Below are 26,216 nucleotides of genomic sequence, written 5' to 3' on the forward strand. Positions count from 1 at the left end.
CTTGGGCCATCTTCTACTGCTTTCCCAGGCCACAGCAGAGAGCTGGATTGGAAGAAGAGCAGCCGGGACTAGAACCAGCACCCATAAGGGATGCCAGCACCACAGGCAGAAGATTAACCTACTGTGCCACGGCGCCAACCCCTAAACTGTGTCTTAACCTCATCAGCAATGAGTATAAATTTTCAAGCACCCACTATGTGCCAGGCACATTCCAGGCACTTAACCACTCTCACCGTCTCAACACAAGGTGGCGCTCTCTAGCTCCTGGAGGTCTCCTGCACACACTGTCGCTGGTCCTTGCAGCAACCTAGCTGGGCACGAATCCCGGGTATCACTGACTCCGCTTGTTTCATAGGAGGATGCAGATCCTCACAGACCCTCCGTGGCTGCCTGGGCCACCAAGCCAGGGCCGTGTGTGTGTGCTGACACTAGGGTGGGGTCGTCTGCCCTCAGCCCCTGCTAGTTCTCCTCTACAAGACGGAGTCTCCAACTGAGCAGAGATTCTTACACTTCACGCCCCAGATGAGAGGGGTAGAGAGCAGGAAGGAAGGTCAGCGGGCAGCCGACGTGGACGTGAGCCTGGCTGACTTGGGGAAGAGGGAGGCGGACAATCGCAGCTGAAGGGAAGCCCCGGGGAGCAGCCACTGTGGCCAAGGGGGAGGCAGGAGCTGCACTTCATGCATGAGAGTCTGGGGTCTGCGCCGGGCACCCCATGTGGTGTTAGCATGAGCCCCCGCCCAACCCCATGAGTGACTCCTGGATACCCAGGGCTCCACCAGGTCTGCCTGGTCAAGCTGTGCTTCTCCACTGTCTTTAGGCCCAATCTTTCCTACCTACGTTTAAGAGACAAGAAAGTACAGGTGACCAGGATGTCATCTGCTTTTCAAACACTCCAGGAAGCCCATCCCCAGTACTCAAAAATTACAGAGCAGGTGTAACTCCCTTCAGACAGCCGAGTCACACGTCTGGAGGTGAGGCAGAGCCGTGAGCTCCAGAATCCATAAACGGAACTGCACACGTATAGTGGTAATTTCCTTGGAGATTCCCTAGATGGCCCGGAAGTACGGTGCCGTCTACACAGTTCTGCACGTACACCATCCTGGACCAGTTCCTCTAACATTTCTGTTGTTCTACAGACGCCACCATTCAAGTTCTTCCTCCATAATGCCGATCAGTTCATTCCTGCCCACTCGCCCAAGCTCCTGAACAATGAGTCTTGTTCTGGTGGAGGTCAGAGTCCCTAAAGCTCTCCCATTCCATGGCTCTGTCAACAGGCAGCTCCTGGTACCTGTCCAACCCAATCGGTGCAGAGTCACCACCCGGGGACACAGTGTTTGAATGGGAATGACTAGGAGGTCCCAGCAAGTGTCTTCTCCCTAGGACTGATGTCACTTCTTGTGGACATCGGCCACTCCCTCTGTAGCTTCCAACTGGAGACCCAAGGGCCCTCTGGGGAACTCATGATCGTGGAGGACGCCAGAGGTCATTCACCCTGCTCTGGTGGAAGCTGTGGTGCTCCTGCGTGATGTTGTCCCCGTGTATACGTTGCTTCATTCAGCAAATGTTTATTGCACACCTACCACGTACAGGCAACTGGGGTGGATATGACGGCCATGGTGTCTGCCCTGGAAGAGCACGTCAAACACGCTCATTAACGCACAGTGTTGTCAGTGCGACAGCAAAAAGCATGAGAGGCAGGCCCACAAGAGAAGAGCTGGCAAGGAAGTGTGGCTAGCAAAGGGAGGGAGCTGGAAGGCAGCCCCCGTGGAATCCCCCACACAAGGAAAGGTCCACCACGGGAGAGCGGGGTGGAGACGAAGCTAAAGAGAAGGCCAATGGATGTGACAGCCAGGTGGCCACTGTTGATCCTTTGAGAAAGAGGCCTTGGGAACATGGCTGGAGAGAGAAGCCAATGGCAAGGAGTAGCATAAGAAGCTAGTGTTCAGAAGTAGAGAAAGTGGCGGGCGCCGCGGCTCACTAGGCTAATCCTCCACCTGCGACAGCGGCACCCCTGGTTCTAGTCCCGGTCGGGGCGCCGGATTCTATCTTGGTTGCTCCTCTTCCAGTCCAGCTCTCTGCTGTGGCCCGGGAGTGCAGTGGAGGATGGCCCAAGTCCTTGGGCCCTGCACCCGCATGGGAGACCAGGAGGAAGCACTTTGGAACGGCGCAGTGCACCAGCCATAGCGGCCATTTGGGGGGTGAACCAACGGAAGGAAGACCTCTCTCTCTCTCTCTCTCTCTCTCTGTCTGTCTCTCTCTCTCACTGTCTAATTCTGCCTGTCAAAAAAAAATAGTAGAGAAGGCATCGGGGTCCATTCCATAGAAGACCTTCCGTGAGAGGACTAAGTTGAGTGAATCCCCATGGCAGTAACGGGGGCTTTGCCAGAGGAATCTTATAAAGCTCCCATGACTCTGCTAACACCAGACACAAGGAAGCCGGTGCCTCCCCATCTCTTAGAAAACACAGTTTGCAAGAATTTGTGTGGACTCCGACAAAAGTTTGAATCATGCAAATAAAAAAGGAGAAACTCAAATTCTGCTCAATGCCCCTTGGCGAGTGCCGAACCAATGGGCTGGACCTGAAGCTGGAGCACAAGCTGTTACAACAGGCGCAGGCGCCTGGAGGTCTCCCGAGCCCGGAGCCGTCAGCTCAGCAGAGCAGGAAACACTCCGATTCGAGGGTCAGCATGGAGTGACACCCTGCCCTACCTCCTGCTGTGCCATCAAGTCCTTTCAAAAACCCAACAGTCCCCTGCAGGAAAGGCCCATGGATGACCAACATCTAAGGGTCAAAGAAGTCACTGCTTTCTCGGGAGGAAGCCGAGGTGCAAAACCAAGAGTGTGGGGAGAGCTGGGGACATGAGCTCGACCACTCTGGGTTTGCTTTTGTTTTTGTGTTTTACAGGCAGAGTTAGACAGTGACAGAGACAGAGAGAAAGGTCTTCCTTCCATTGGTTCACCCCCCAAATGGCCGCTGCAGCCGGCACACCCCGCTGATCTGAAGCCCGGAGCCAGGTGCTTCTCCTGGTCTCCCATGCGGGTGCAGGGCCCAAGCACTTGGGCCATCCTCCACTGCCTTCCCGGGCCACAGCAGAGAGCTGGCCTGGAAGAGGGGCAACCGGGACAGAATCTGGCACCCCGACCGGGACTAGAACCCAGTGTGCCAGTGCCGCAAGGCGGAGGATTAGCCTAGTGAGCAGCGGCGCCGGCCCCACTCTGGGTTCTACGCTGGCCACAAAGCCCAAGCCCACAGAGATCCAGCAGACACGGGAATCAATCAGCAAGGAGGCAGGCTTGTGGGTTTCAGGGATGCAAATTCCTCAAGGATGTAAATACTCAGCACTGTTTTGACTGTGATGTCCATCTCTTCTTCTCTAAACTGACTCAGCTTCCAAAGGCCACACACCAAAAAGTGGCTTCCAGGAGGATATTCCTCCCCAAAACTGAAACTGTGAAAGGCTCCCACCGAGAAGATCCGCACTCTCCGACCCCAAGCAAACACAGCCAAGAATTCCAAACGGGCAGCCTGAGAGCAGTGTCCAGCACCTGGTATGGGAGAGGGGGAGGGCAGGTCTCGTCCAGGCAACTTTGGGTTCTCACCTGGACACCGGTCACCTTTCCGTGGGGCCCATTCTCTCTGAAGTTTGCCCCGGGCCCCGTGACTGTTCAATGCAGCACTGTAATGGGCTGAGTAGGATTGTCACCCCAGAACTCAAGCAGCTGTCTGAACTCTGATGTTTTAATGTTAATGGCGGACTGACTGAGGGAGGAGACTTGATACGAAGATGGCTGGCATCTGAGAGGCTGGGCCTGGGGGCGGGGGTCGTTGGGAGCATGTGCTTGGAGGGCGGTTCTGGCCAGAGGCTGGAGCAGTCCAGCTCATGGCTGGCTAAGTGCTCGCTCTGCTTCCCGGCTTGTCCTGTGCTGGTTCCTCTGCGCCTCCTGGGCCCTATTCCTGGGCTCTCTGACACTGTATGTCCCGGAGCTCAGCCAGAAGTGAACACTGTGAAAACACGGCCCCCATTCAGTGGGGTGCAGTCACACACACACTCTTTCTGGCATCTGACACTTCTCACCTTGGAGGCAACGTGCACCCGGTACTCGGCCCGTCCAGCCCCCTGGCGCCTGCTTCACTCGGGCACTACTGAAACTGTGCCACTGCCTGTCGGTCCATACGCCCCCACAGAGACTTCAGTCCTCACCCCTACTTCCCCCCGACTCAGTGCCGCATGACCCTTCCTGCCACACCCTGCACAGAACGCAGCCTTCAGAAAGCTGGGCTGAGCGTCTGGCACAGTGGTTAAGATGGCCCTTAGGACGCCCGCTCCGTATCAAGATACCAGCTCTGCTCCTGATTGCAGCTCCCTGCTAATGCACACGCTGGAAGGTGGCAGCGATGGCTCACGTAATTCAGGCCCTGTGAAAGACCCACACTGAGTTCAGGCCCCCGACTCTGGCCTGGCCCAGCCCCAGCTGTTAAGAGCATTTGGGGATGGCCGGTGCCGCAGCTCACTAGGCTAATCCTCCGCCTGCGGTGCCGGCACACCGGGTTCTAGTCCCAGTCAGGGTGCCGGATTCTGTTCCGGTTGCCCCTCTTCCAAGCCAGCTCTCTGCTGTGGCCGGGAGTGCAGTGGAGGATGGCCCAAGTGCTTGGGCCCTGCACCCCATGGGAGACCAGGAGAAGCACCTGGCTCCTGGCTTCGGATCAGCGTGGTACGCCGGCTGCAGCGCGCTAGCCGCAGTGGCCATTGGGGGGTCAACCAACGGTAAAGGAAGACCTTTCTCTCTGTCTCTCTCTCAATGTCCACTCTGCCTGTCAAAAAAAAAAAAAAAAAAAAAAAAAAAGGAGCATTTGGGGAGTGAACAAGATCAAGATCTTGGGACACATTCAAAGGCTCTGCCCTGTGAGCACCTGAACTGCTCTAGTCATCTGGGCCAAACCAAAGTCTCCTGGTAGGAACCAGGCTGCACTGGCACTTCTCCCAGACAGTAAGAGCCAGAACTGACAGACACTCCTGGGCGGCGCCAGAAGAAGGCCAGGCATGCCTAGTAGACCGGCCCTCCCACCCCATCTCCTGCCCACGGTCTCACAAAGCCAGCGAGCAGCCTGGGAGCCCCCTCCCCAGGGCTCCAGCCTGTCTGAGGGCAGGGCCAGCTCCAGCCTGTCTGAGGGCAGAGGCCCAAGGCCGGGACAGAGGGCAGCTGAGAAACCTCTGCATGGCCTGCAGAGCCTGCGAGTGGGCTCGGGCTCCCTGACCTAGCTCCTGCACTCGGAGCGGGTGGGAATGTCCCTGTCATATCAGGGCGGCTGCCTGTCTCCCAGGGAACAGAAAGGGCAGGGCGGGACAAGGCACTGGCACCTTTATTATGCATGTAAAAGCCCCAGGTTCTCATCAGGAGCACAGAGCCAGGAGCCTGGTCAGGCCCACCCGGGATTTCTTCTCGGCGTTCAGCAGCTCAGGCGCACACGCGGGGAAGGGTAGCAACGCGGCTACGACAGTCGCAGGATGAGGGGCAGATCAACAACGGGAGGCCTGGGCTGCTGGGGTCAGGCCAGAGTAAAGCCTTGAATGAGCTCAGGACCCACTCGGGCAGCTTTCCGCGGGGGACATGGTACTAACTACTGCTGGAATACAGCTGCGTCCCAACAGAATGGCGCTCTGGCGCTGGGGAACTGAGCCGGAGTTTGCCCTGGGATCCCTCGGTGGCACCGGTAACCAAGCACTCTCATTCTCCGTCTCACTCACACAGCAAATGCTTGCCATGCTCCTGCTCGGACGGTGAGCAGCAATGCCCACTGCTCACCGCAGTCCCCATCAACACCCCCATTTCTGCATGAGTCTGGGGTCCCTAATTAGGGTCCACTGGCCCTAATCATAACACCATTTCCTCCAGCCAGCACTCAATCTAGGTTCCTACCACATCTAGCTCAGAGAACGTCTCAGCTGCACCACTCCCCTAAAAATACAAACCGAAGACCACAGCTCGGCACTCGCAGCCTCCAGGGTGGCAAAGACCGTCAGGGAAGGTTCAGACAACTGAATCCACAGGACGCAGGCCGGTGGCCACCCTAATGCTCACACTCGGGACTTCAGAGCTCATTCAGAGACAACACACAGAACTAAACACAGGAAATCACCCTGGCACTTTTCAAACAAACGTCGACACCAGACCCATCTCACGTTCTCTATAAAGGCGGCTCTGGCTTTCAGAGGAAGGGAGAAGAGGCAAGAGAGGTTGGGACGAGTTTGCTCTGCAGAGGCGACACTTCATGTCACTCTGTCCACTCACAGGGGCCCTCGATGGCAGCCAAGGGGACGCAGGTGACACTCAAAGTCATTTTCCTCCTTCCTCAGCACCGCTTTGGCCTCTGCAACAGGCAACAGCAGAGGATGTGGCCTTGGCCAGAGGAAAGCAGTCCTGAGATCTGAAGATGAGAGAGAAAAGATAAACCACGAACAACCAAAAAGACTTGAGTTGCTTCAAAGCACAGCAAGACCCAGAGCCCCGCAAAAGCCAGCCCGTTACACGGTACGGGATGGCCGTGAATGCTCAGTGGGCAGTTCTGTTCGCAAATTCATTTCAAATTGTAATTAATACTCAATCATACCTTCACTGCAAGGGTGTGGTGCTGGGAACTGGGGTCACACACTGTGGACCCTGGAAACCTCATCCTGTGTTAACTACAACCAAGCAACTTGTAACTGAACACAGTAAGGTTTTAGATGACTGTAGTCTCTTGCGTTTAGCAGAGCACCACTGGGAAAACCCAAGGGATTTATCCCCACACCAAAACAAAGGAGGCCGTGTCTGGCAGAGAATGCCCTTGGGGAAGAGGTCTGGTTCCCTGTGGTGCTCGGGTGCCCATGCGGCCTCCACAGGTACCTGGGGACACACTGGGGAGCGGCCAAGAGGAACCATGCTGAACCACCGCCCCTGGACGTCTGCAGCTGTGAGCGGCTGCCCCTCTGCCCTCTGCCACCCCACCCCGGGGGCAAGAAGGGAGGCAGGTGCCATCCCAGCTTCGGCACTGCCGGGCGTGCGACCACGGACACCTGGCCCAATCTCTTCCGCCTGAACTTCACTTGTGAAGTGACCACTTTCCCTAGAAAGATGGCTGCTCCTCTCCCATGCCCAGGGCCAAGTCAAGCTTATGACCACTGCTCATGAGGCCTCACCTCACCTGGCCCCTCTGCTCCTCTCGCTCATCCTGCCCTTCCCATCACTCTCCCAGCTATCGCTGGGGTGCCCCAGGTTGGTCACACCTGGTGGGCTGTGCCTGGCTCCCCCCTGCCTGCAATGCTCCAGGTCTGCCTTCCATGCACCTCTCAGGTGGGTGCAGTCTCCCAGCCTTGGCGAGGATTCACCCCCATGTGCGATGCCTCTAACCGTGTGCACCCACCCTGACTCCTCCAGCTTTCGCAGGGCCAACTCCAGAGCATCTTATTTACGGTTGCAGCCAGCTGTCTCCTACCAGCACCTGGCACTCACCGGGCGTTCGCTGGGTGGACACCCGCACTGACTGGCAGGAGTGTGGACTGCAGGGCGTCTTCGGCTGAGGTCTGTGGACAGCAGAGCCCACACTCAGAGCGCTCTGTGCCAGCAGCACGGTCAGGCGGGAACCACGCGGAGACACGAGCCCTCCAGCCCACCTGGGCAAAGACGCGCGGTGGCCGGTTCTGCTAGGTGGCGCCACGCATGGACACGCGGCCTCTGGGCACGGCCACAGACCCTGGGTAGGAAGCTGCCTCCGGGATCCGCATGGCTCTCAGCCCCTCGCCTCCTCCGCATTTCCGGCCTGGCTATTTCCTGCCTTTTATGGACAGTCTGTGCAGCAGGAATGCCAAGGCCTCCTCACAGCAGCCTGATGTCCACCTCTTCCCGCCCCAGTGCCACACACTCCGCCCCCACGCCGGCTGGGACCCCCACCGCACCTGCGCCGTGACCAAGGCGCACACGGGTGAGCGGACAGGGACCCGCGGGCACAGCTCTGAGAACCCTGCGGCGTAGACAGACATGTCAGGGACCGCATTCCATCCAAGACAGGAATCCTGACTGCACACAAACCAGTTCTGGCTGTTAGAGCAACCAACGCCCACCCGAGTCTTCAATTTCCAGTGTTCTCTTAGTACTCGACTCCAGCTCCGGTGAGTCTTTTGAGCAGGGAAAAAAAAAATCTTAGATAAACTTAGGCAAATATCATGCATGGGTTTGAAAAAAAAGTATGTAAACACCAACAAAACCTTACGGGCTGTTTCAAACCTTATCTCTGTTTCAATCCTTGATTAAATACAGCTAATACAAGCATTGAATACAGCATAACTATAGCTAAAAACATACCCAAGACGTTATTCTAAGCAGACAAAAAGCTTTCTACAGAGGCCTTCAGAAAGTACATGGAAAACGAGTATTTATAAAAAAAATTATGCATTGACTTCCAACATCTTTTGCACCACAATGATGTTTTAAATGTCATTCTATTGTATCTTCCGTCCCCCCCCCCCCCCACACCGCCCCCTGCAGTTCCCTGGAACATCAGGTCGACTTGCTCTCTGGTTGTTAACCTCCCAGGGCGAAATTCTGAAAATCCCGTGACCTGCGGGTGCTCACAGGTGCCCAGGTGTGGCCCTGCTACCCGACACCTGGGAGCCAGAGTGTGGAAGACGCCCTGGGACAAACATGGACTCACAGAAGCGTTTCCGAAACGCCGCAATTGTTTGCTAGTTCACAAATGCAACTCTCCACCTGCAAGCGTCAGAGGCCGGTTCTCCCCAACCAGAAACTAAGGCCTGGCCGGGGGCAACGCCCAGAGCCACGCGGAAGCCAAGCCGCCACCCGCCGCCCTGCAGCCGGCAGAGACACTGCCCACGCAGCCTCCGCGGGTTCAACTTCCAGCAAACGAGCGGCCCCACTCACCCAGCTTCAGCATGCTCTCCCCGCGCGGGCGGAGGGCCTCTGCAGCCCTGCTCCGCGAGGTCCTTGGGCCAAAATCCCCGGCGCATCGGGGGTTGCGACCATTCATGCAGGGATGGGCTGGGTGCTGCCTGCGCTTGTGTCCCGCGAACACAGGCCTGCCTGCCAGAGGCCCACAGAGCCGGCAGGGCAGGAAGTCCCACGTTTCAACATGCTAGGGAAAAGAACCAGATTCTTCAGAAGGGTGTGGGGGCGGAGCGGGGCCCATGCACAGATGCCTAAAAAAAAAAATCTTAAAGTCCCCCTTGTTCCTCCCTGGCCAGCTCAAACACGAATCTATCCGGAGGCGGGGCTGCTTCCAGGTGCCCGGGCTACTGAAAATCGCCGGCCTTTTTGCTTCATGAAGAGAAGTCTTTAGTAAAGCCAGTGGCACATCCAGTATGCGCCCGGTACCCACGGACATGGCGCCCATGTTAAGCCCATGTGTGTGGCTGTACAGTCTCTCCAGCATCCTGCCACAGTGGGTTAAGCTGCCACCTGGGATGTGAGCATCCCTGTGGGTGCCAGTTCCGGCTGCTCCACTCTGATCCAGCTTCAGCCACAGGAAAATGGCCCAAGTGCTTGGGCCCCTGCCCACCACGTGGGAGACCTGGATGGCATTCTAGGTTCCCGCTCTCAGCCTGGCCCAGCTGTGGCTGTTAGGGGCCATTTGCGGATGGAAGATGTCTCTCTTTCTAACTCTGCCTTTTGAATAAACAAATAAATCATAAATCTTTTTTTTTCTCTTAAAGTAATTAAAAATAGTCTCTCTAGACACTTATTGATCTAGCTGGGTACTCACTGCTGCCCACAAACTCCTGCGTCCCCCCTGGGTGAGAGGACCTTGGGGGGCCCATGTGTCTGCAGCCCTCTCCCCACTGAGGCCTACACGGCATCAGCCTCTTCTGTTAACCCCCAGCGTGCCTCCCTGAGCCCAGGTGACACTTCCTGCTACCTCTCCAGTAGCCCTTGCACTGCCTGCTGGCCCCACGACATGGAAGCATCTTGCTTATATTTTTACCCTCTGGGAGCCTGCAGGGCCCCCAGCAAAAAAAAAAAAAAAGCTGCCAAGTGGATGTAACAGATGAGCTCTCCGGGGGCTGGTGGGCTTGGTCCAGATTCCATTGATGCTGCTTTTGGGGTTTGTGGCCCTGCAAGGTATGTCATGTCCTGAGAAATTCTGCACTTGTGTAAAATGCGAATAAGGTCACTGATGCCACACAACTGCTATCAAGATAAAGAGAGAACCGTGAGAAGCAAATAACCAGCCTGTGCCAGCGCACAAGCAGTGACAAGCCTCGTCACTGACCTGAATTCAAATCCAGTGCCTCTCACTAACATGGTGAGGTGCAGAAGGAGACAGGGCGCCAGCATCGAATACGATCACGAGCCTGACTCACGGCGGTGTGACACTAAGGCCGTGGAAATCACCGTCTGTGCTCCTCTGTGTTACCTCTGCCAATCGGGGCCAGCTGGGAACGTTCGGCAAATTCCATCGGGGACTAAAGGGGTCACGGAAGACGTGAAGAGCAATCTCCACCTGGAAGAACAGGATGCTACATGCCAAGGGCTTCCTAAATCTTGATGCACTGGCAATGCCAAGTGTCTAGTTACTCAGCAGAAATGCCACATGCTACATCCAGACAGAGGAATGGCTTTCTCGCATGCCCCTAAAATGTGGCCAAAACGATGGCTGCATGGCGTGGCCATTACCAGGAACTGCCCTGTCCACTACTGCCTGGGGCGGAGGCGGGGGAGGGGGCAGGGGGAGTCGGGGAGGTGCAGAGGAAGAACCCTGCAGCCCCAAGTAAAACACCTGCTCATCAGCTCCAGGACCAGGACGCCAGCACGGGGAAGGTGCTGACATCCCCGCGAGGGAGGGCAGAGAAGGCTGCGGGCACTACGGCCTTGATGTCAAGGGCACCTCCACCCCTGCAGGGCATTCTGGACCTCAGAGCCAGTGCTCCAGGAAGGAGATCAAGAAAAGCAAAGCTTCAGGCTGGACTCTGTCTCCTGATTCCCCTGCTGTCGGTGGAAACCCAGGTTGTGTACGCTCAGATCTAGACAGAGCATCTCTTTAAAGCAGTCCTGCTTTGGGACCATCATGTGCCCGTCTTCAACACTTGGGTCACAGCTCACAGAAGAGCCTCACGCCCAGCAGCGCCTGCCTCTGTCAGCAAGAACACAGCCATGGTTCCCCAGATTGAGAGCGACCACACTCTGGGCAGATCCAAGGGCCAGCAAGTGTGAGGGTCACCCACTGAAGACATGTCCCCCGTGTTCTCGGGCGGGGAAGAGAGGCCAGGGACCTGGGACTTCCAGCCCAACACCCTGACTGGGCCCCACGGCTGAAGAATTCACCCCGGGCTCCACCAGGGCAACCTGTGCTCAGGAACACCGAGCTCAGAGTTTTCTTGGTGAGCCCGGCTCTGCAGCCCCTGGGGAGTGCTCCTGTCACTGGCAGGCCCGGAGCACAACGCAACTGCTGGGGCTGGGCTAGGCTGAAGCCAGGGGCCTGGAACTCCATCCAGGTCTCCCCCGTGGGTACAGGGGCCGAAGCACTTGGGTCATCCTCTGCTGCTTTCCCAGGCTCATTAGCAGGAGCTGGATGGAAGTGGATCATTCACGCTCGCCACACCCAAGGGCGGCAGGTGGCAGGCCCATTCCCTAACACGGCAGCAGAGCACAAGGCTGGGCAGCCCCTGTCCCAGGGCGTGCAGGAGGGGGCAGGGTGGGGACACAGCCGCGCGGCCCTTCCGCCACAGCGCAGGCTGCGCACTCAACAGTCCCACAGGCTTCGCGCAAACCCCAACGTGAACATTTCCCGTCCAGCTGCCCACATGCCAGCAGCAGCATATTCAACATGACCGCCGCCAAGCATGTGTGCTTGCAGGAAAAGGATACTTTCACTTGTCCATCTCATCAGTCTGGAGCCATCCACAGAACCCCGGCCCTCTGCTCTTCCGCCTTTGCCCGCCGGGAGCGCGCGCGGGACCCTGGCTGAGCCTCCTCTCGGGATCCGCCCACGCCAATGCTTCCCCTGAAAACCACGGCCCAACGGGGCTCCCTTTGCTGGTCCACTGTCCCTGTTGCAAAGAGGAGGACACCCAGGGCTTGAGTGGGTCCCCCAGGAGGCTCCCAAGGGATCCTAGTGACCCAACAAAGGCTGGGGAGTGGGGGACCCACCTCCCACCCCAGGGAGGGCTTACCCTGCCTGGCACCTCTGCTTTGATGCAGCTCTCAGAAGCACGAAACGAGGCCTACTGCCTTCTCCTATCTCCAAAGCAGGGGACCTCCTCCGTTGCCATGGACGCTCGCGCCATGCACAAGGTGCACAAGGCAGCCCAGGGCGGGGCCAGGCAGGTGTCAAACTCAAGAGGCCGAGCCTGGGGACGCCAGAAGGGGCGCGTGTCTGCCTCCCTCTCTGGGTACTCGTGCGCAGCAGGGCGGTTCATCCTCCACTGGCCGGAGCCCAGCAGCAGCCTGACACTCCAGAGCCTTCTTCCACTGCAAACACACAACACGATCCCCAACAGTAAAAATTCCTGCATCAGCGAAACTCTCCACCTGCCAAGGAAAACCCTCCAACTGGAGAGTAAGTTTCTCTACAAACTTGTAGAATTTCCAGCTCATAGACGACACCTGCTGTTTCCAGCGGAACCCTGCCACCTCCCTGCACTGCCGACCTGCTCTCCTTCCTGTCACCCTTTCTCCAGCTGTCACCCCTGTCCCTCAGGGCCAACTCCTGCTCTCCCTGCCTACCCGGTCACTCACTTGCCGGCTCGCTGGCTTCTCTGTGCTTCTCCCATCATGCCTTCTGCTCAAGCTCTGGTACCTTTGCTTTTAAGCTGAGCGAAGGGGACTTGTTAACTAAGGGCCCAGACAACTCCAGCAAGGCAAGCAGTTCTGCTCTCCATCCCTCCCTAGCCAACAGACAGCTTCGTCCATCTGTCACGTGGCTACTGCAAAACCTGTATTAAAAAAAAACAACAACAACATTTGGGGCCAATGCTGTGGCGTGAAGGGTGGGGATGCCACCTGTGGTGCTGGCACCCCATGTTCAGGTCCCGGCTGCTCCACTTCCAATCTGGCTCTGTGCTGTGGCCTGGGAAGGCAGTAGAAGATGGCCCAGGTGCTTGGGCCCCTGCACCTGCGTGGGGAGCCCAGAGGAAGCTCCTGGCTCCTGGCTTCAGATCGGCTCAACTCTGGCCATTTGGGGAGTGGGTCAGTGGATGGAAGACCTCTCTCTCTCTGCCTCTCTGTGACTCTGCCTCACAAATAAATACATAAAATCTTTTTTTAAAATACATTTTCCAGAAACTTTTCAATCTAGAGACAAATCAGAAACTACCACACCTCCTGGATCAAGTGCTCCTTTGACTCCCTGTTTCCCCCTGCAGAGGAGAAAACACTTGATGTTGGGCTGTGATGTGCCACCAGTTCTGGGCCTCCTGCTGGTACCCAGGGTGCACCTGCTCACCGCTGCCCTCCAGGACCAACGAGGGTGCACAACCTGGCTTAATTTGCAAAAGGCTCCCTTTTGCACAGCTCGCAGCTTACACCCTCCCTTCTCTCAGGGCTACTCACAAGCTTTCTCATGTGTATTCCCCATGTGCTGCCCCAAGGGGTGGCCACTGGTCTGCACACCTCAGCTGCCCACCTGCACTGCAAATTCCTAACAGCAGGGGGCGTTCTACATCCACCTGTACCTGTCCAGCATCTCCTGAATGCTGGTCCATGGTGAGCAAGAAGCCACAAGACACCACCTGTTCCACAAAGTTGGCGTTCAGTGGGAGAAAGGTGGCAGACAAGTACATACACAAATACACAGGAGGCGGACTGGGAGGCACAGGGTGCAAATGAATCTGGGGGAGGGGGAGGGTTCAGGTGGAGCCCACACTGGCAGAAGAGGCTTCGAGGTGAATCCGCAAAGCCAGGAGCACAGCAGTCTGGGTAGCAGAGAGGGCAGAGGCTTCATTCTGAGACAGGGCATCCTTGAGAGAGATGGAAAGGGGGCTGGTGTAGCCCCAGTGCCGGGAGAAAGAGGAAGAGGTGTGAGAAGCAGACCCTGCAGGCCAGGCAGCAGCAGTGTGAAGTATTTCTTAGGGTGGGAATGTGTAACAGGACACATCTGGGAACGTGGCAATAAGGACCATCGACCTTGGGGCCCCTTGAAGCACATCCAGAGATGCAGCTGATGAGACCAAGACAGGTGTGGACAGCTGTATGCAAGAAGTCAGGGGACGTCACAACAACCCAAATACCAGAAACGGCCCCGCTGTGCAAATGGGGATGGGTGAGTGATCTAGGGCACAGCCACATGATGGCACTGAATGCAGTCTTTAAAGCGATCTTGCAGAGTTATTAACCACAGGGGACTCTTCCTGAAGACCACAAAATATATGCAAGGAAAGACCTTATATTTTTGTAGAGGAACACCATACGCATACAGAGGAAGACCTGGAGTGAGAACAAGAACATTCTGGGGGGTCAGATTGTAGCCGATTAATACGTGACACAAACATGCAATGGTTTTATAAAAGATGGCACACAAGGAGGACATGCATGGTGTCAACAGAAACAAGAGGCTGACAGCCAGACGGCTTAGGCAACCTGCTGTCTTTTTTATAAAAAAAAAATGCTTTATTTATTTATCTGAAAGGCAGAGTTAGAAAGAGAGGGAGACAGAGACCTTCCATCTGCTGGTTTATACACCAAATGGCTGCAAAAGCTGAGGCTGGGCTAGCCAAAGCCAGGAGCCTGGAACTCCATCTGGGTCTCCCACATGGGTGGCAGGGGCCCAAGCACTTGGGCCATCTTCAGCTGCTTTCCAAGACCATGAGCAGGGAGCTGGATCGGAAGTGGAGCAGCTGGGACTTGAAGCAGTGCTCACGTGGGATTCTGGCATCGCAAGCAGCAGCTTAGCCCTCTGAGCCAGGGGTCCTCTATCATTGCCAGGTACTCTTCAAAGTAATACAAAATAACAAACCCTAGAAACTCCCTAGAAGCAAGGGCAGGAAGTGTGTCCCTCCTTGCTCCGCCCTGTGACTCAGCAGGGACTTAGCCCGGCCCTGATTGGAGAGAGCTGGAGAAGAAGCAGGTGCAGACACCCCACTCAGGAGCTCCCTGCCCCGGGGCTCAAGTCTGAAACGTCCACCTGGCTCTTCCATGGGATCAGCTCACCCCGACACTTTTCAGAGTCATCCCTGTGTCCCCCTCTCTTGTGTTTTGTTTTGTTTTGTTTTTGACAGGCAGAGTGGACAGTGAGAGAGAGACAGAGAGAAAGGTCTTCCTTTGCCGTTGGTTCACCCTCCAATGGCCGCCGTGGCTGGCGCGCTGCAGCCAGCACACCGCGCTGACCCGATGGCAGGAGCCAGGTGCTTATCCTGGTCTCCCATGGGGTGCAGGGCCCAAGCACTTGGCCATCCTCCACTGCACTCCCGGGCCACAGCAGAGAGCTGGCTTGGAAGAGGGGCAACCAGGACAGAATCCGGTGCCCCGACCGGGACTAGAACCCGGTGTGCCGGCGCCGCTAGGCAGAGGATTAGCCAAGTGAGCCACGGCGCTGGCCCCCCTCTCTTTTATAGCTGAGCATGGTCACAGGCTGGTCCATCTCTCAGAACCAAGCCTTTGCCGCAGACCCCGCCCACCCCCAACACAAACGCCCTGAGGTCTGCAGCCTCCTTCCCAAACAGGCTTGGACGTTAAGGTGCAGACTGGACACGTCTGGGCAAGCCTCAGGTATTCTGATCCCGCCTTACACAAGCCTGCGGCCCCTGCTCTCCACGGAGACTTGGCTTTGTGTCCCCGCCAGCAGCCCCGGCCTCAGCTGAGCACTCCACACAACACACATGGAAGCCCATGGAAATGACACGGCAACACACACACACACACACACACACAGGACCAGGAGGGAAGACACACACCTCTGGCTCTGGACGCCTTTGCGTTTCTAAGGCCAATTCCATCAGAATGTGAGCACTCCGTCGGTGACCATCTGAGGCCACCACAAAGAGTCTCCACCACTATTTCCAGAGGCTTCCCTGTGCCTGTGCTGGACTCCAGGACAAAAGAGAAGCAGGGCTGGAGGTGGAGCCGGTGGGCGTGGACTGAGGGAGGCAGAACTTCACCATGACTCCAAGCAGTACAGTCAGTTTGGGAAGAGGTTGGCTACAGGCTAGTCAGGGTTGTGCGAGCCCTGGTATAGATTCTAGCAAAACTCCAACGAGGCATCTCAGGCAGGGCTGATGTAATCAGACAGCAGCACAGGAAGCCGACTGGAAAACATGGGCTAGGGAGAGTCAAATGCCCTGCGGTCATCAGGCAGCGGATGGTGGAGGTGGCTTGGCCGTAGCTAGTGGCAGTGGACAGTGGCAAGCAGTGGCCAGGTTCCAGGTGATTCATGGAACTGGCAGTGCTGCTGGCTGCAGGGCACGGGGCCGTGGCAGAAGATGCCTCCCAGGTTTCTGGACAGTGCCTGCAACCTTTACTGAGAGGAACACTAGAGACGAAGGCACTCAGCTTTCCCCACACTGCATCCATGATGCCTGGGAGACGTTTTGCATCCAGACTTAGAATGGAGACAGGAGCTGGGCCTCGTTACATGAATGTGGAAGTCAGTAGCAGGTAGAAAACTGGAAACCCTGGCAACAGATGGGACCATCAGGGAGACAGCACAAGAAGCAGGCAGAAACCAGACAGAGCCTAGGAAATATCAGGCTTGGGGGATGGGCAAAGAAGGAGGAGGTGCCATGAGGGCATGAGGAGGAGCACAGAAGGGAGTGGGGACGGAGGAGCAGGCTGAGCGCCCACAGCAGGTGCACTGCTTGGCGGGGAGAGCACGGTGGAAATGAAAGGCATCCGCCAGTCACTGCAAGTCCCAACGACTTCCACCTCACGCTGCAAAAGCGTGCAGGAAATGGAACGGGAAGAAACATTTAGTGCAAAAACTCGGAATCCGCTCCTAAGAGTGGATTCAAATGCATCTTATGAAAAAATTGTACATAGATTGTACATAGATTTCAACTCACGTTTAATTCTACTTTTCTGTGAACTTGCTGGAAGTCCTCTCATATTTCTGGAATCATTTGTGAGCATTCAGGGGGCCAAGTGGGAGGAGGAGCAAAGAGGAGTTCTGAGACAGACCTAGCGGTCAGTCCTGGCTACAGCCAGAGTGGCCTGCGTAGAGCCTGCAGACAGAAGTGACCGCAGGGGCTGGCGCTGTGGTATAGCAGGTAAAGCCGATGCCTGCAATGCTGGCATTCCATATGAGTGCCAGTTTGAGTCCCGGCTGCTTCACTTCTTCTTCTTCTTTTTTTTTTTTTGACAGGCAGAACTAGACCCCCAAATGGCTGCTACAGCTGGCGTGATCCAAAGCCAGGAGCCAGGTGATTCCTCCTGGTCTCCCATGCGGGTGCAGGGCCCAAGCACTTGGGCCATCCTCCACTGCCTTCCCAGGCCACAGCAGAGAGCTGGACTGGAAGAGGAGCAACCGGGACAGAATCTGTGCCCCAGCCAGGACTAGAACCCAGGATGCTGGTGCCGCAGGCAGAGGATTAGCCAAGTGAGCCATGACACTGGCCCCGGCTGCTACACTTCTGATCCAGCCCTCTGCTACGGCCAAGGAAGGCATTGGAAGATGGCCAAGTCCTTGGACCCCTGTACCTATGTAGGAGACCTAGAAGAAGCACCTGGCTCCTGGCTTCAGATCGACCCAGCTCCAGTCTTTGCAGTCACTTGGAGAATGAACCAGCAGATGGACGGTCTCTCTCTCACTCTTTCTCTCTCCCTACCTCTGTTAACTCTGCCTTTCAAATAAATAGATAAATCTTTAAAAAAAAGGGGGGGGGGGAGGGGAGGAAGCGACCACAGACACAGAGGGGTTCTGAGTTCAGGCCTCTAGGAAGGTGCTGCATATTCAGTCACGGTGATTAATGGTCACAGCCCCGCATGGGAGCACTGTCCACAGAGCTGCGACAAACGTCCTAGTGAAACAGCCAGGAACACAAGATCTGAGCAGAGGTAAATGCTGGATGGGAAAACGAAACCCACAGCAAGGCGCAGAGCGACAGGGAGAGGGGCACACTGCAGATGGCCTTCTCTGGGTGACGTCCACATGGAACCCTGACAAACATGAGGGCAAGACCCAGGGAGCAACCTAGGGCCCAGGCCTTGCAGCCGAGGGGAGGGTGCGTGCAGGTGTGCAGAGGTGGGACAGGCTGGGAAGGGAGGCAGGTGAGGGCTGGGCAGAGACCTGGGCACGGGAGCCCCTGTAGACGGTGCTAAGGACTGGGGACTTCACCAGCTGGTGTGGGAGGCCATGGGAGCCCTCAAGGCAATGACCGTGACACATGAGTTACAAGTCTGTCTCCTGGACTTCGATTGGCCAGTTTTGTTTCTGCACCTGTAGGACACACAGAACCTGTCTAATCCCCCTGGCCTACCTTGCAGACTTTTGAAGATTAGTTACTCCTGCTGCACCTTGTTAATTCCATACTGCCTAAAGCCAACCAGGCCCTGTCAGACCCAGACACACGGTCCCCCGGGCTGGCGATACAGCCAGGCTGGTGCTCCTTAACAAGACGAACACATGCACACACATACTGGAACAAGAGGTACACCAGTGCAAACACAAGCACCCACAACCACCCTGGTTCCTCAAAAATGAGATGGTGTCAGGCTATTTCCACTCCAAGAACTTCCAATCCATAAGCACTAATTTAATTCTCTTCCTCTCCACCCCTTTCCCCAATACCAGCAGAGAACTCCCCAACACAGATACACACTCATACTCTCACACACACACAACTCACACACACACACCAACACACAACCCTCGCACACACATACAATTCACATACAACACACAACTCTCACACACTCATATACACTCCACTCATACACACATGCACAAACACTATTCTCACCACATACATACAACTCACACACACTGACACACACTCACACTCCACTCCCTCACACTCAGACTTACACACATCACCCACACACATTCCTCTCACATACACATACTCCACACATACACACTCCACACACACACACTCCACTCACACACACACACACACTCTACTCACACACTCATACACTCGCACACACAACTCACACACACACTGACACACAACTCTCTCACACACATACAATTCACATACAACACACAACTCTCACACACTCATACATACTCCATTTATACACACATGCACAAACACTATTGTTACCACATACATACAATTCACACACACAGACATACTCACACTCCACTCTCTCACACTCAGACTTACACACATCACCCACACACATTCCTCTCAAACACACACTCTACACATACACACAGTCCATTCACTCATATACACTCTACATACACACACACTCCACTCACACACACACTACTCACACACTCACACACACGCTCACACTCACACACTCATGCACTGACACACACGCACACTCCACCCCTCAGACTTTCAGGATGGAGAACATTTACCCAGCATAGCTGCCCTGCTATGAAGCACCCCTTGTCACAGTTCCAATGGCAACCAAGTTTTTGGGAAAACACCTCTTAATTTTAGACAGCCTCTCAAAATTTCACATCAGAATATGAACCTCCAAAGTTTGAAGAAAAATGTGAATTTTCATCGACCTCCAGAGAACAACCTTCAGAGCAGTTATAGACTTAGCTAAAAGCACAGCTTTGAAAACCAGAATTGCAACACAGTGAAAGTGTACCATGGGTTATGGAATCGCTCACTTCAATGGAGAAACAGGTGCATTATTCCAGCACTTACCCACGAGCTGTCATTTCACAAGTCTTAATTTAAAATATGCCAACCCCGGGTGTGAAACAAGAGTGTTGGGTCAGGGCCTCAAATCACACAGAACTAGGCTGAGAACAATTTTCAGCCATCATAGCATTGAATGCAAAACTCACACCAAAGGCTCTGAAAAGGCTGCGGAATAAACTGGAGGTGGGGGCTCGGCAGGTGGGGGCTCGGCAGGTGGCCAAAAAGGAGAAGGAATAAGGGGAACACCGATCACAGGTCTGACCCCAGGCTCACAGGCATGGAATCCTGTTCTAGAACAAAAGGCTGGTGGACAGCAGCAAAGGAACAAATTGAGAAAAGGAGAACTGGCCGTGGACCACCTGCCTGAGACCGGGGCTTGAGAGCAGAGTCAAGAACAGAACTGCTGAAGTCAGGGAGCAAGGTGTTCCGAGTGTGTTTAACCTTGGCTTCCCGCCAAATTCACTACCTCCATCCAATGCTACACCTGACAACTGCACAGTAGAGAAAAGACAACAAATGTGTGGCTAAGATCTTTGATGACTGCCCCATTCGAAGGAGATAAAGTCCTAGACACTAGTTATTCAGTAAGATAACCAGTGGCGACAGCCAACCTGCTACAAAGGCATTTCTGGATGTCTCAAAATTAAAGACAACTCACGGTGACAAAACCAAAAAAGTCCCTTTCCGAGCCTCCTCTTACCCAATCCGTGGGAAGGAAGAAGCGAAAACGCTTTGCACCGCATTAAGGTCAGATTTCCTACGATCCCACACAATCTCGCTCAGACGGCCCACTCTCGGCTTTGAGAAAACTTTGCATCAGGCCAAGCAATCCAGAAGCTTATTCAAAAATGATTTAGCTTGGCTAATTTTGATGGGCTTAATTTTCTTAACTTTGGCCTTCTCCCAAGCCATTCAAGTGCCACAGGACGGGATCCAGCGCAAGAAACCAGAGCAGGGAGCTGCACCAGCCACGAGGGCCCGGCTGACGGCGGGTGCAGAGGAGGCCCGGAGAGGAGAGGTTAAGCCACTTCCTTTCATTCAGGGAACAGAATGTAAACGTCTCCGTGCTACGACTTCCTCGCCACAGGCACACACACTGCCCTGGCACTTCTTAACTTTTTCTCAGCACTGCTGCTCAGTTGTGGTTCTGCTGATACTGGGGCAGATCACGATCTGCCATGGGAACCGTCCTGTGCACCGGAGGCTGCTTCGAAGCAGGTCTGTCGTGTACCCACCCCTTCCCCAGCTGTGACAGCCCAAGTTCTTCCAGACAGTGCCCCATGTCCCCTGGGGCCACGATCACCACCACCCCCAAGCCGAGAGGCACGTTCCAAGGCACTGGCTCTTAAACCCTGCCACATATTGAAGTACCCAAGGAGTACGTTTTCTTTTTTTTTAGAGGCAGAGAGACAAAGACAAGGTGGGGATAGACAGAGAGACATACAGAAAGAACTCCCATCTGCTGGTTCACTCCCCAAATGTCCACAACAGCTGCACCTGAGCCAAACCAAAGCTAGGAAGTGGGTATTCCACCCAGGTGACCCATGTGGGTGGCAGGGCTCCAACCACCTGAGCCGTCACCTGCTGCCTCCCAGGGTCTACCTTAGCAGGAACCTGGAGTCAGCAGCAGGGGCTGGGACTTGGACCCAAGTTCTCCAACGTGGCCTCTTCTGAACCAGCATCTTCACTCCCCTTGTTCTTAAAAACGCTGATGCCCACGACTCATCTGCAGAGATTGTGCCTGAGATTCTAACGTGCAGCCAACATGAGAACCTCGCCCCAGAGTCTATCGGCGACATCAAGTAAGTCACCGAGTTAGTTTGACAGGAAACAAATGTGTCTTCCACCCTGGTATCTTGGTATCAGAATGGACATGACTGGAGGAGACAGAAAACCCAACCACAGGCCAGCGCTGCGGCTCACTAGGCTAATCCTCTGCCTGCGGCACCAGCACCCCGGGTTCTAGTCCCGGTCAGGGCACCGGATTCTGTCCCAGTTGCTCCTCTTCCAGGCCAGCTCTCTGCTGTGGCCAGGGAGTGCAGTGGAGGATGGCCCAAGTGCTTGGGCCCTGCACCCACATGGGAGACCAGGAGAGGCACCTGGCTCCTGGCTTCGGATCAGTGCGGTGCGCCGGCCGCAGCTGCCATTGCGGGGTGAACCAGCAGAAAAGGAAGACCTTTCTCTCTGTCTCTCTCTCTCACCGTCCACTCTGCCTGTTAAAAAAATTTAAAAAAAAAAAAAAAGAAAGAAAGAAAAGAAAACCCAACCACAGCTCAGATGTGCAAACTTCTTTTCTCTTATGGTTGGACAGGTGTGCAAATCTCTAGTGCACAGAGAGCTAGTGGAATCTTTTAAAAAAATATTTATTTGAAAGTCAGAGTTACAGAGAGAGAAAGAGACGGAGAGAGGTAGAGAGGCCTGACATCTACTGGTTCACTCCCCAAGTGGCCACAATGGCCAGGGCTGAGCCAAATGGAAGCCAGGAGCCAGGAGCTTCATGCAGGTCTCCCGCTTGGGCGGCAGGGGCCCAAGCACTTGGGCCATCCTCTGCAGCTTTCCCTGGCTTTTAGCAGGGAGCTGGATGGGAAATGGAGCAGTCGGGACCCAAACCAGTGCCCATGTTGGATGCCAGGCTGCCCCCTATGCTACAACACAGGGCCCCAAGTACCTGAATCCTAACATTGCATCTGACAATACTGCGCAGTCTGAGAGATTTGGAAACCAAGCCTCATGAGCTGGAGACACAGAGGGATGCCACAGTGAAAACGCCACCCCACGATGAAGACCACTGTGGAGCTGCCGTCTCCCATGGGTGCCTTAGAGGAAGACCAAGTTCATTAAAACGAACAAACTAACCAGCAGTCTGTGGGCTGGGGGCTCAGCCGGGTCCCCCCAACAGGCCTCTCTGGGGGGTAGTCACTCCCAGGAACCTGCCTGTGGGGGACAGCAAAGCTTAATCTCTGCACCGAGGCCCCACAGCCACGAAAGCCCGCCTGCTTCCCTCCCTCTGTCACTCGTCACCCTCGGCGTCCTCTGCCTGCTTCCTCGGCGCATTCAACAGCCCAGGGCCTGCTTCCAGCGTGTGCAGAGAACGGCAGGGCTCTGCCCCTGCAGGCACAGTTCCCAGAAGGGCCACTCTCCGGCTGCCATCTCCTGGTCGGCTGAGCGCCAGCCGGCGCCTTCTGTAGTTAAGGAAGACGCAAGCAGATACACACGGACACACAACGCCACGGTTACTCCTCTCTCCAGCAGTAACCTGCACCCAGCTCTCTCTCTGACTCCTGACCATGCTGGAAAGTGGAGGCTGCGTCACAGCGAAGTCACGGAGGCTGGGGCAAAGCCAGGACTTGGCCTGCTGTTCTCTGGCTCCAAAGCCCATGACTGAACTGACAGGCGATATCACCTCTCCAGTTCTCCAAAAAAATAAAAAATTTAAAAACCACCTATAAATCAGTGATGTGAACTCTGCCACCTCTGAGAGGCTCAAGTTCTCACTGGTTTGGGTCGGGCTAACATAGATTTCCTGTGTTTGGAGAGGATGTACGGTATCCATATTTTGTTCTCTCTCTCTCTCTCTGTCCCCTGGGTGGGAGATGTGTGCGTGGACAAGAGACACAAGCTGTTCGTAAATACTACACTGCACTGCCTCTGCTACACCACGTGCTAGTCACACTCGGGACACGTTACTCTGTAGACAGCGTGGAAAGCTAACTTGACCACGTTTAGTCCCGTAACCTCGAAACCCAACACAGGAAAGCCTCGTGCACAGTAAGCTCTTTGCTGCCCCAGTGCATGGGTCCACAGCACACACCTCGGCACACATTGCCAAGCTACACAAGATACGTGCAAATGGTAGCTGCCTGAGATATGCTATTTACAGGCACCAACTGAAATCTCTCCACCCGACAGCCGCTTCACACATAGAGAATCTAACAGAAGCATGGGGCAGGCATCTAGCACAGCGATTCAGACCCCAGCTAAGATGCCCACGTCCCACAGCAGAGCCGGGATCCATTCCCGGTACTGGACTCTCACTCCAGTTTCCTGCCAGTTCAGATCCCGGGAGGGAGAGGCAATGGCTCACATACACTGGGGTCCTGCCACCCACGTGGGAGCCCTGGATTAAGTTCTCAGCTGCTCTCTTCGGCCTTGGCTACCATGGGTAGCTAAGTCTGTCTCAAATCATGTAAAAATTTTAACAAAAAAGCAGAGATCTTCTGAACCTTAATGGAGTTCTGAAAGGTGCTGAGAATTCTATTATACACACCACGTGTCAATAAAGTGCTCTCATTCTAGAAAGTTCTACATGTCAGCAAACACTGTATGTTCCTGTTGCAGGACAGCCATGGGATAAAACATGGGCCTGTTAGGGGGCCTAAGGCTGGGGGTCTGGCAGCTCTGCCAGTGGCGGCCCCAAGGCAACACCTGCTCCCCACTCTCCATCCCCCCTCGCCAGGCCCCTAACCGGCTCTGCCTTTATGATTTCTGTAAGGCTCTCTCAAGTTTGTGGCTTGTTCAAAAAACAACTGCCTTTTGAGCTTTTAAGTCTGGAAATCAAATATAAGTTATCAGCTTTGAATGCACTTTCTACAGCAAACTGACAAACACAAAGCTCTCTATAACACCCTTTCAATACAGTTTGATATGCATCTTCACAGAGGCCACCTTAATACAGTTTAACCACTCTTAATCTGGAAGCCAAAATAAGGATTATACTAACAATTAGAAAGTTTGCCCTGATTTTATTAGCCTTTTTTTTTTCAAGTGCCAACGGTCCTAATCAACTTCATTTTCTCTTAAAGATGTGTATGCAGGGGGCCGGCATTGCGGCGACATGGGTAAAGCTGCCACCTTCAATGCCAGCATTCCATATGGCCACAGGTTCAAGTCCTGGTTGCTCCACTTCCCAGCTAGCTCTCTGCAAATGGCCTGAGAAAGCAGTAGAAGATGGCACAGCTCCAGGGCTCTTACATCCACACAGAAGACCTGGATGAAGATTTGGCTTGTGCCTTGGGCCTGGTCCAGCCCTAGCCCTTGAGACCACTTGGGGAGTGAAACAGTGGATAAAAGATCTCTTGGCCAGTGCCGCGGCTCACTTGCCTAATCCTCCGCCTGCGGTGCCGGCACCCCGGGTTCTAGTCCTAGTTGGGGCACTGGATTCTGTCCCAGTTGCTCCTCTTCCAGGCCAGCTCTCTGCTGTGGCCCTGGAAGGCAGTGGAGGATGGCCCAGGTGCTTGGGCCCTGCGCTTGCATGGGAGGCCAGGAGGAAGCACCTGGCTCCTGGCTTCGGATTGGTGCAGCACGCCAGCCGTGGCAGCCATTTGGGGGGTGAGCCAACGGAGGGAGGACCTTTCTCTCTCTCTCACTGTCTAATTCTGCCTTTAAAAAAAAAAAAAAAAAAAAAAAGATCTCTCTGCCTCTCCTCCTCTCTCATTCAAATAAATAAGTAAATCGTTAAACAAACCAACCCTACTCAGTGTCTATTTCATTGCCACATCCATTTGCTTTGTGTGACCTAAAGGCTGCTCTGTCCTTTGATATTCTCTTATTTCTCTGTGTCATTTCCATATCAGTATGCATTGTTATATTGTCCACATTACTTCTCAAACCCTGTAAGTTCACACTCTCCCTTGGGAACAGACCTGCCCCGTGGGCAGCAGCACTTCAGACCTGGAGAAGGACACAGGCTTCCTAGCCTGACCACAGCTTGCCACCGAAATCACTTAATTTGGTTTCTCTAGTGTTAAAAGTAAGACGTGTTCTCTATAAAAATTAAAACATGCTGCACACTTACTACTTACTGTATGCTAGGCACTGAACTAAGTTTATTTGTATAAATATTTATTTTAAAGACAGAGTGACACACACACAGAGCGAGAGAGCGAGAGCGAGAGATCTTCTGTCTACGGGTTCACTTCCAAATGACCACAACAGCCAGGGCTGGGCCAGGCCAAATCCAGGAGCCAGGAACCCCATCCAGGTTTCCCACATGGGTGGCGGGGACCCAACCACTTAAGCCACCACCTGCTGCCTCCCAGGCTGCACATTCGCTGGAAGCTGGACTGGAAGTGGAGGCAGGACACTGTCCCGGGCTCTCCAGTATGGGACGTGAGTGTCCCAAGCAGCAGCCTAACCCGCTGCATCACAGTGCCTGTCCCTCAAAATTTCATTCCATTTTCCATGAAGTTTTACAAAGCACCCTCATATGTGCATGCGTCCATTATACCCTAACAATGAATTCCTAAAAGAAGAACTGCTGGGTCAAAAGGTACCGCGTTTTATATCGTAATACCTATTGCCAGACCTCCCCAGAAAGGCCATACCAACTTACAATCTAATCAGCATGTTTGCCTACTTTCTTTCCTGCCCTGGGCCTTATCAAACCCTGCCTATTGCATAAGTGTGAAACTGTATCTCCAAGCACACAGACCTGGTCCTGTTCTGCTCTTACCCAACATCTTCCCTGAC

At 54.8% G+C, this 26,216-nt stretch overlaps 1 protein-coding gene across 3 annotated transcripts in view; it reads right to left on the minus strand.

Annotated features, from left to right (window-relative positions):
* Window positions 1-26,216, minus strand: part of TNFAIP8 (TNF alpha induced protein 8) — a 113,176-nt gene that overhangs the window by 50,743 nt on the left and 36,217 nt on the right. Inside the window, exon 1 of one of the 3 annotated variants that reach the window (XM_062189812.1) lies at window positions 8,917-9,090. The exons of the other annotated variants lie outside the window; for them this stretch is intronic. Within the exon in view, the coding sequence (XP_062045796.1) occupies window positions 8,917-9,022 (106 nt within the window). The 5' untranslated portion in view covers window positions 9,023-9,090. Of the gene's footprint in view, window positions 1-8,916; window positions 9,091-26,216 lie in introns of those variants that run through there. 3 annotated transcript variants of the gene reach the window in all.

Source organism: Lepus europaeus, chromosome 4 (genome assembly GCF_033115175.1).
Source record: "Lepus europaeus isolate LE1 chromosome 4, mLepTim1.pri, whole genome shotgun sequence".
NCBI lineage: Eukaryota > Metazoa > Chordata > Mammalia > Lagomorpha > Leporidae > Lepus > Lepus europaeus.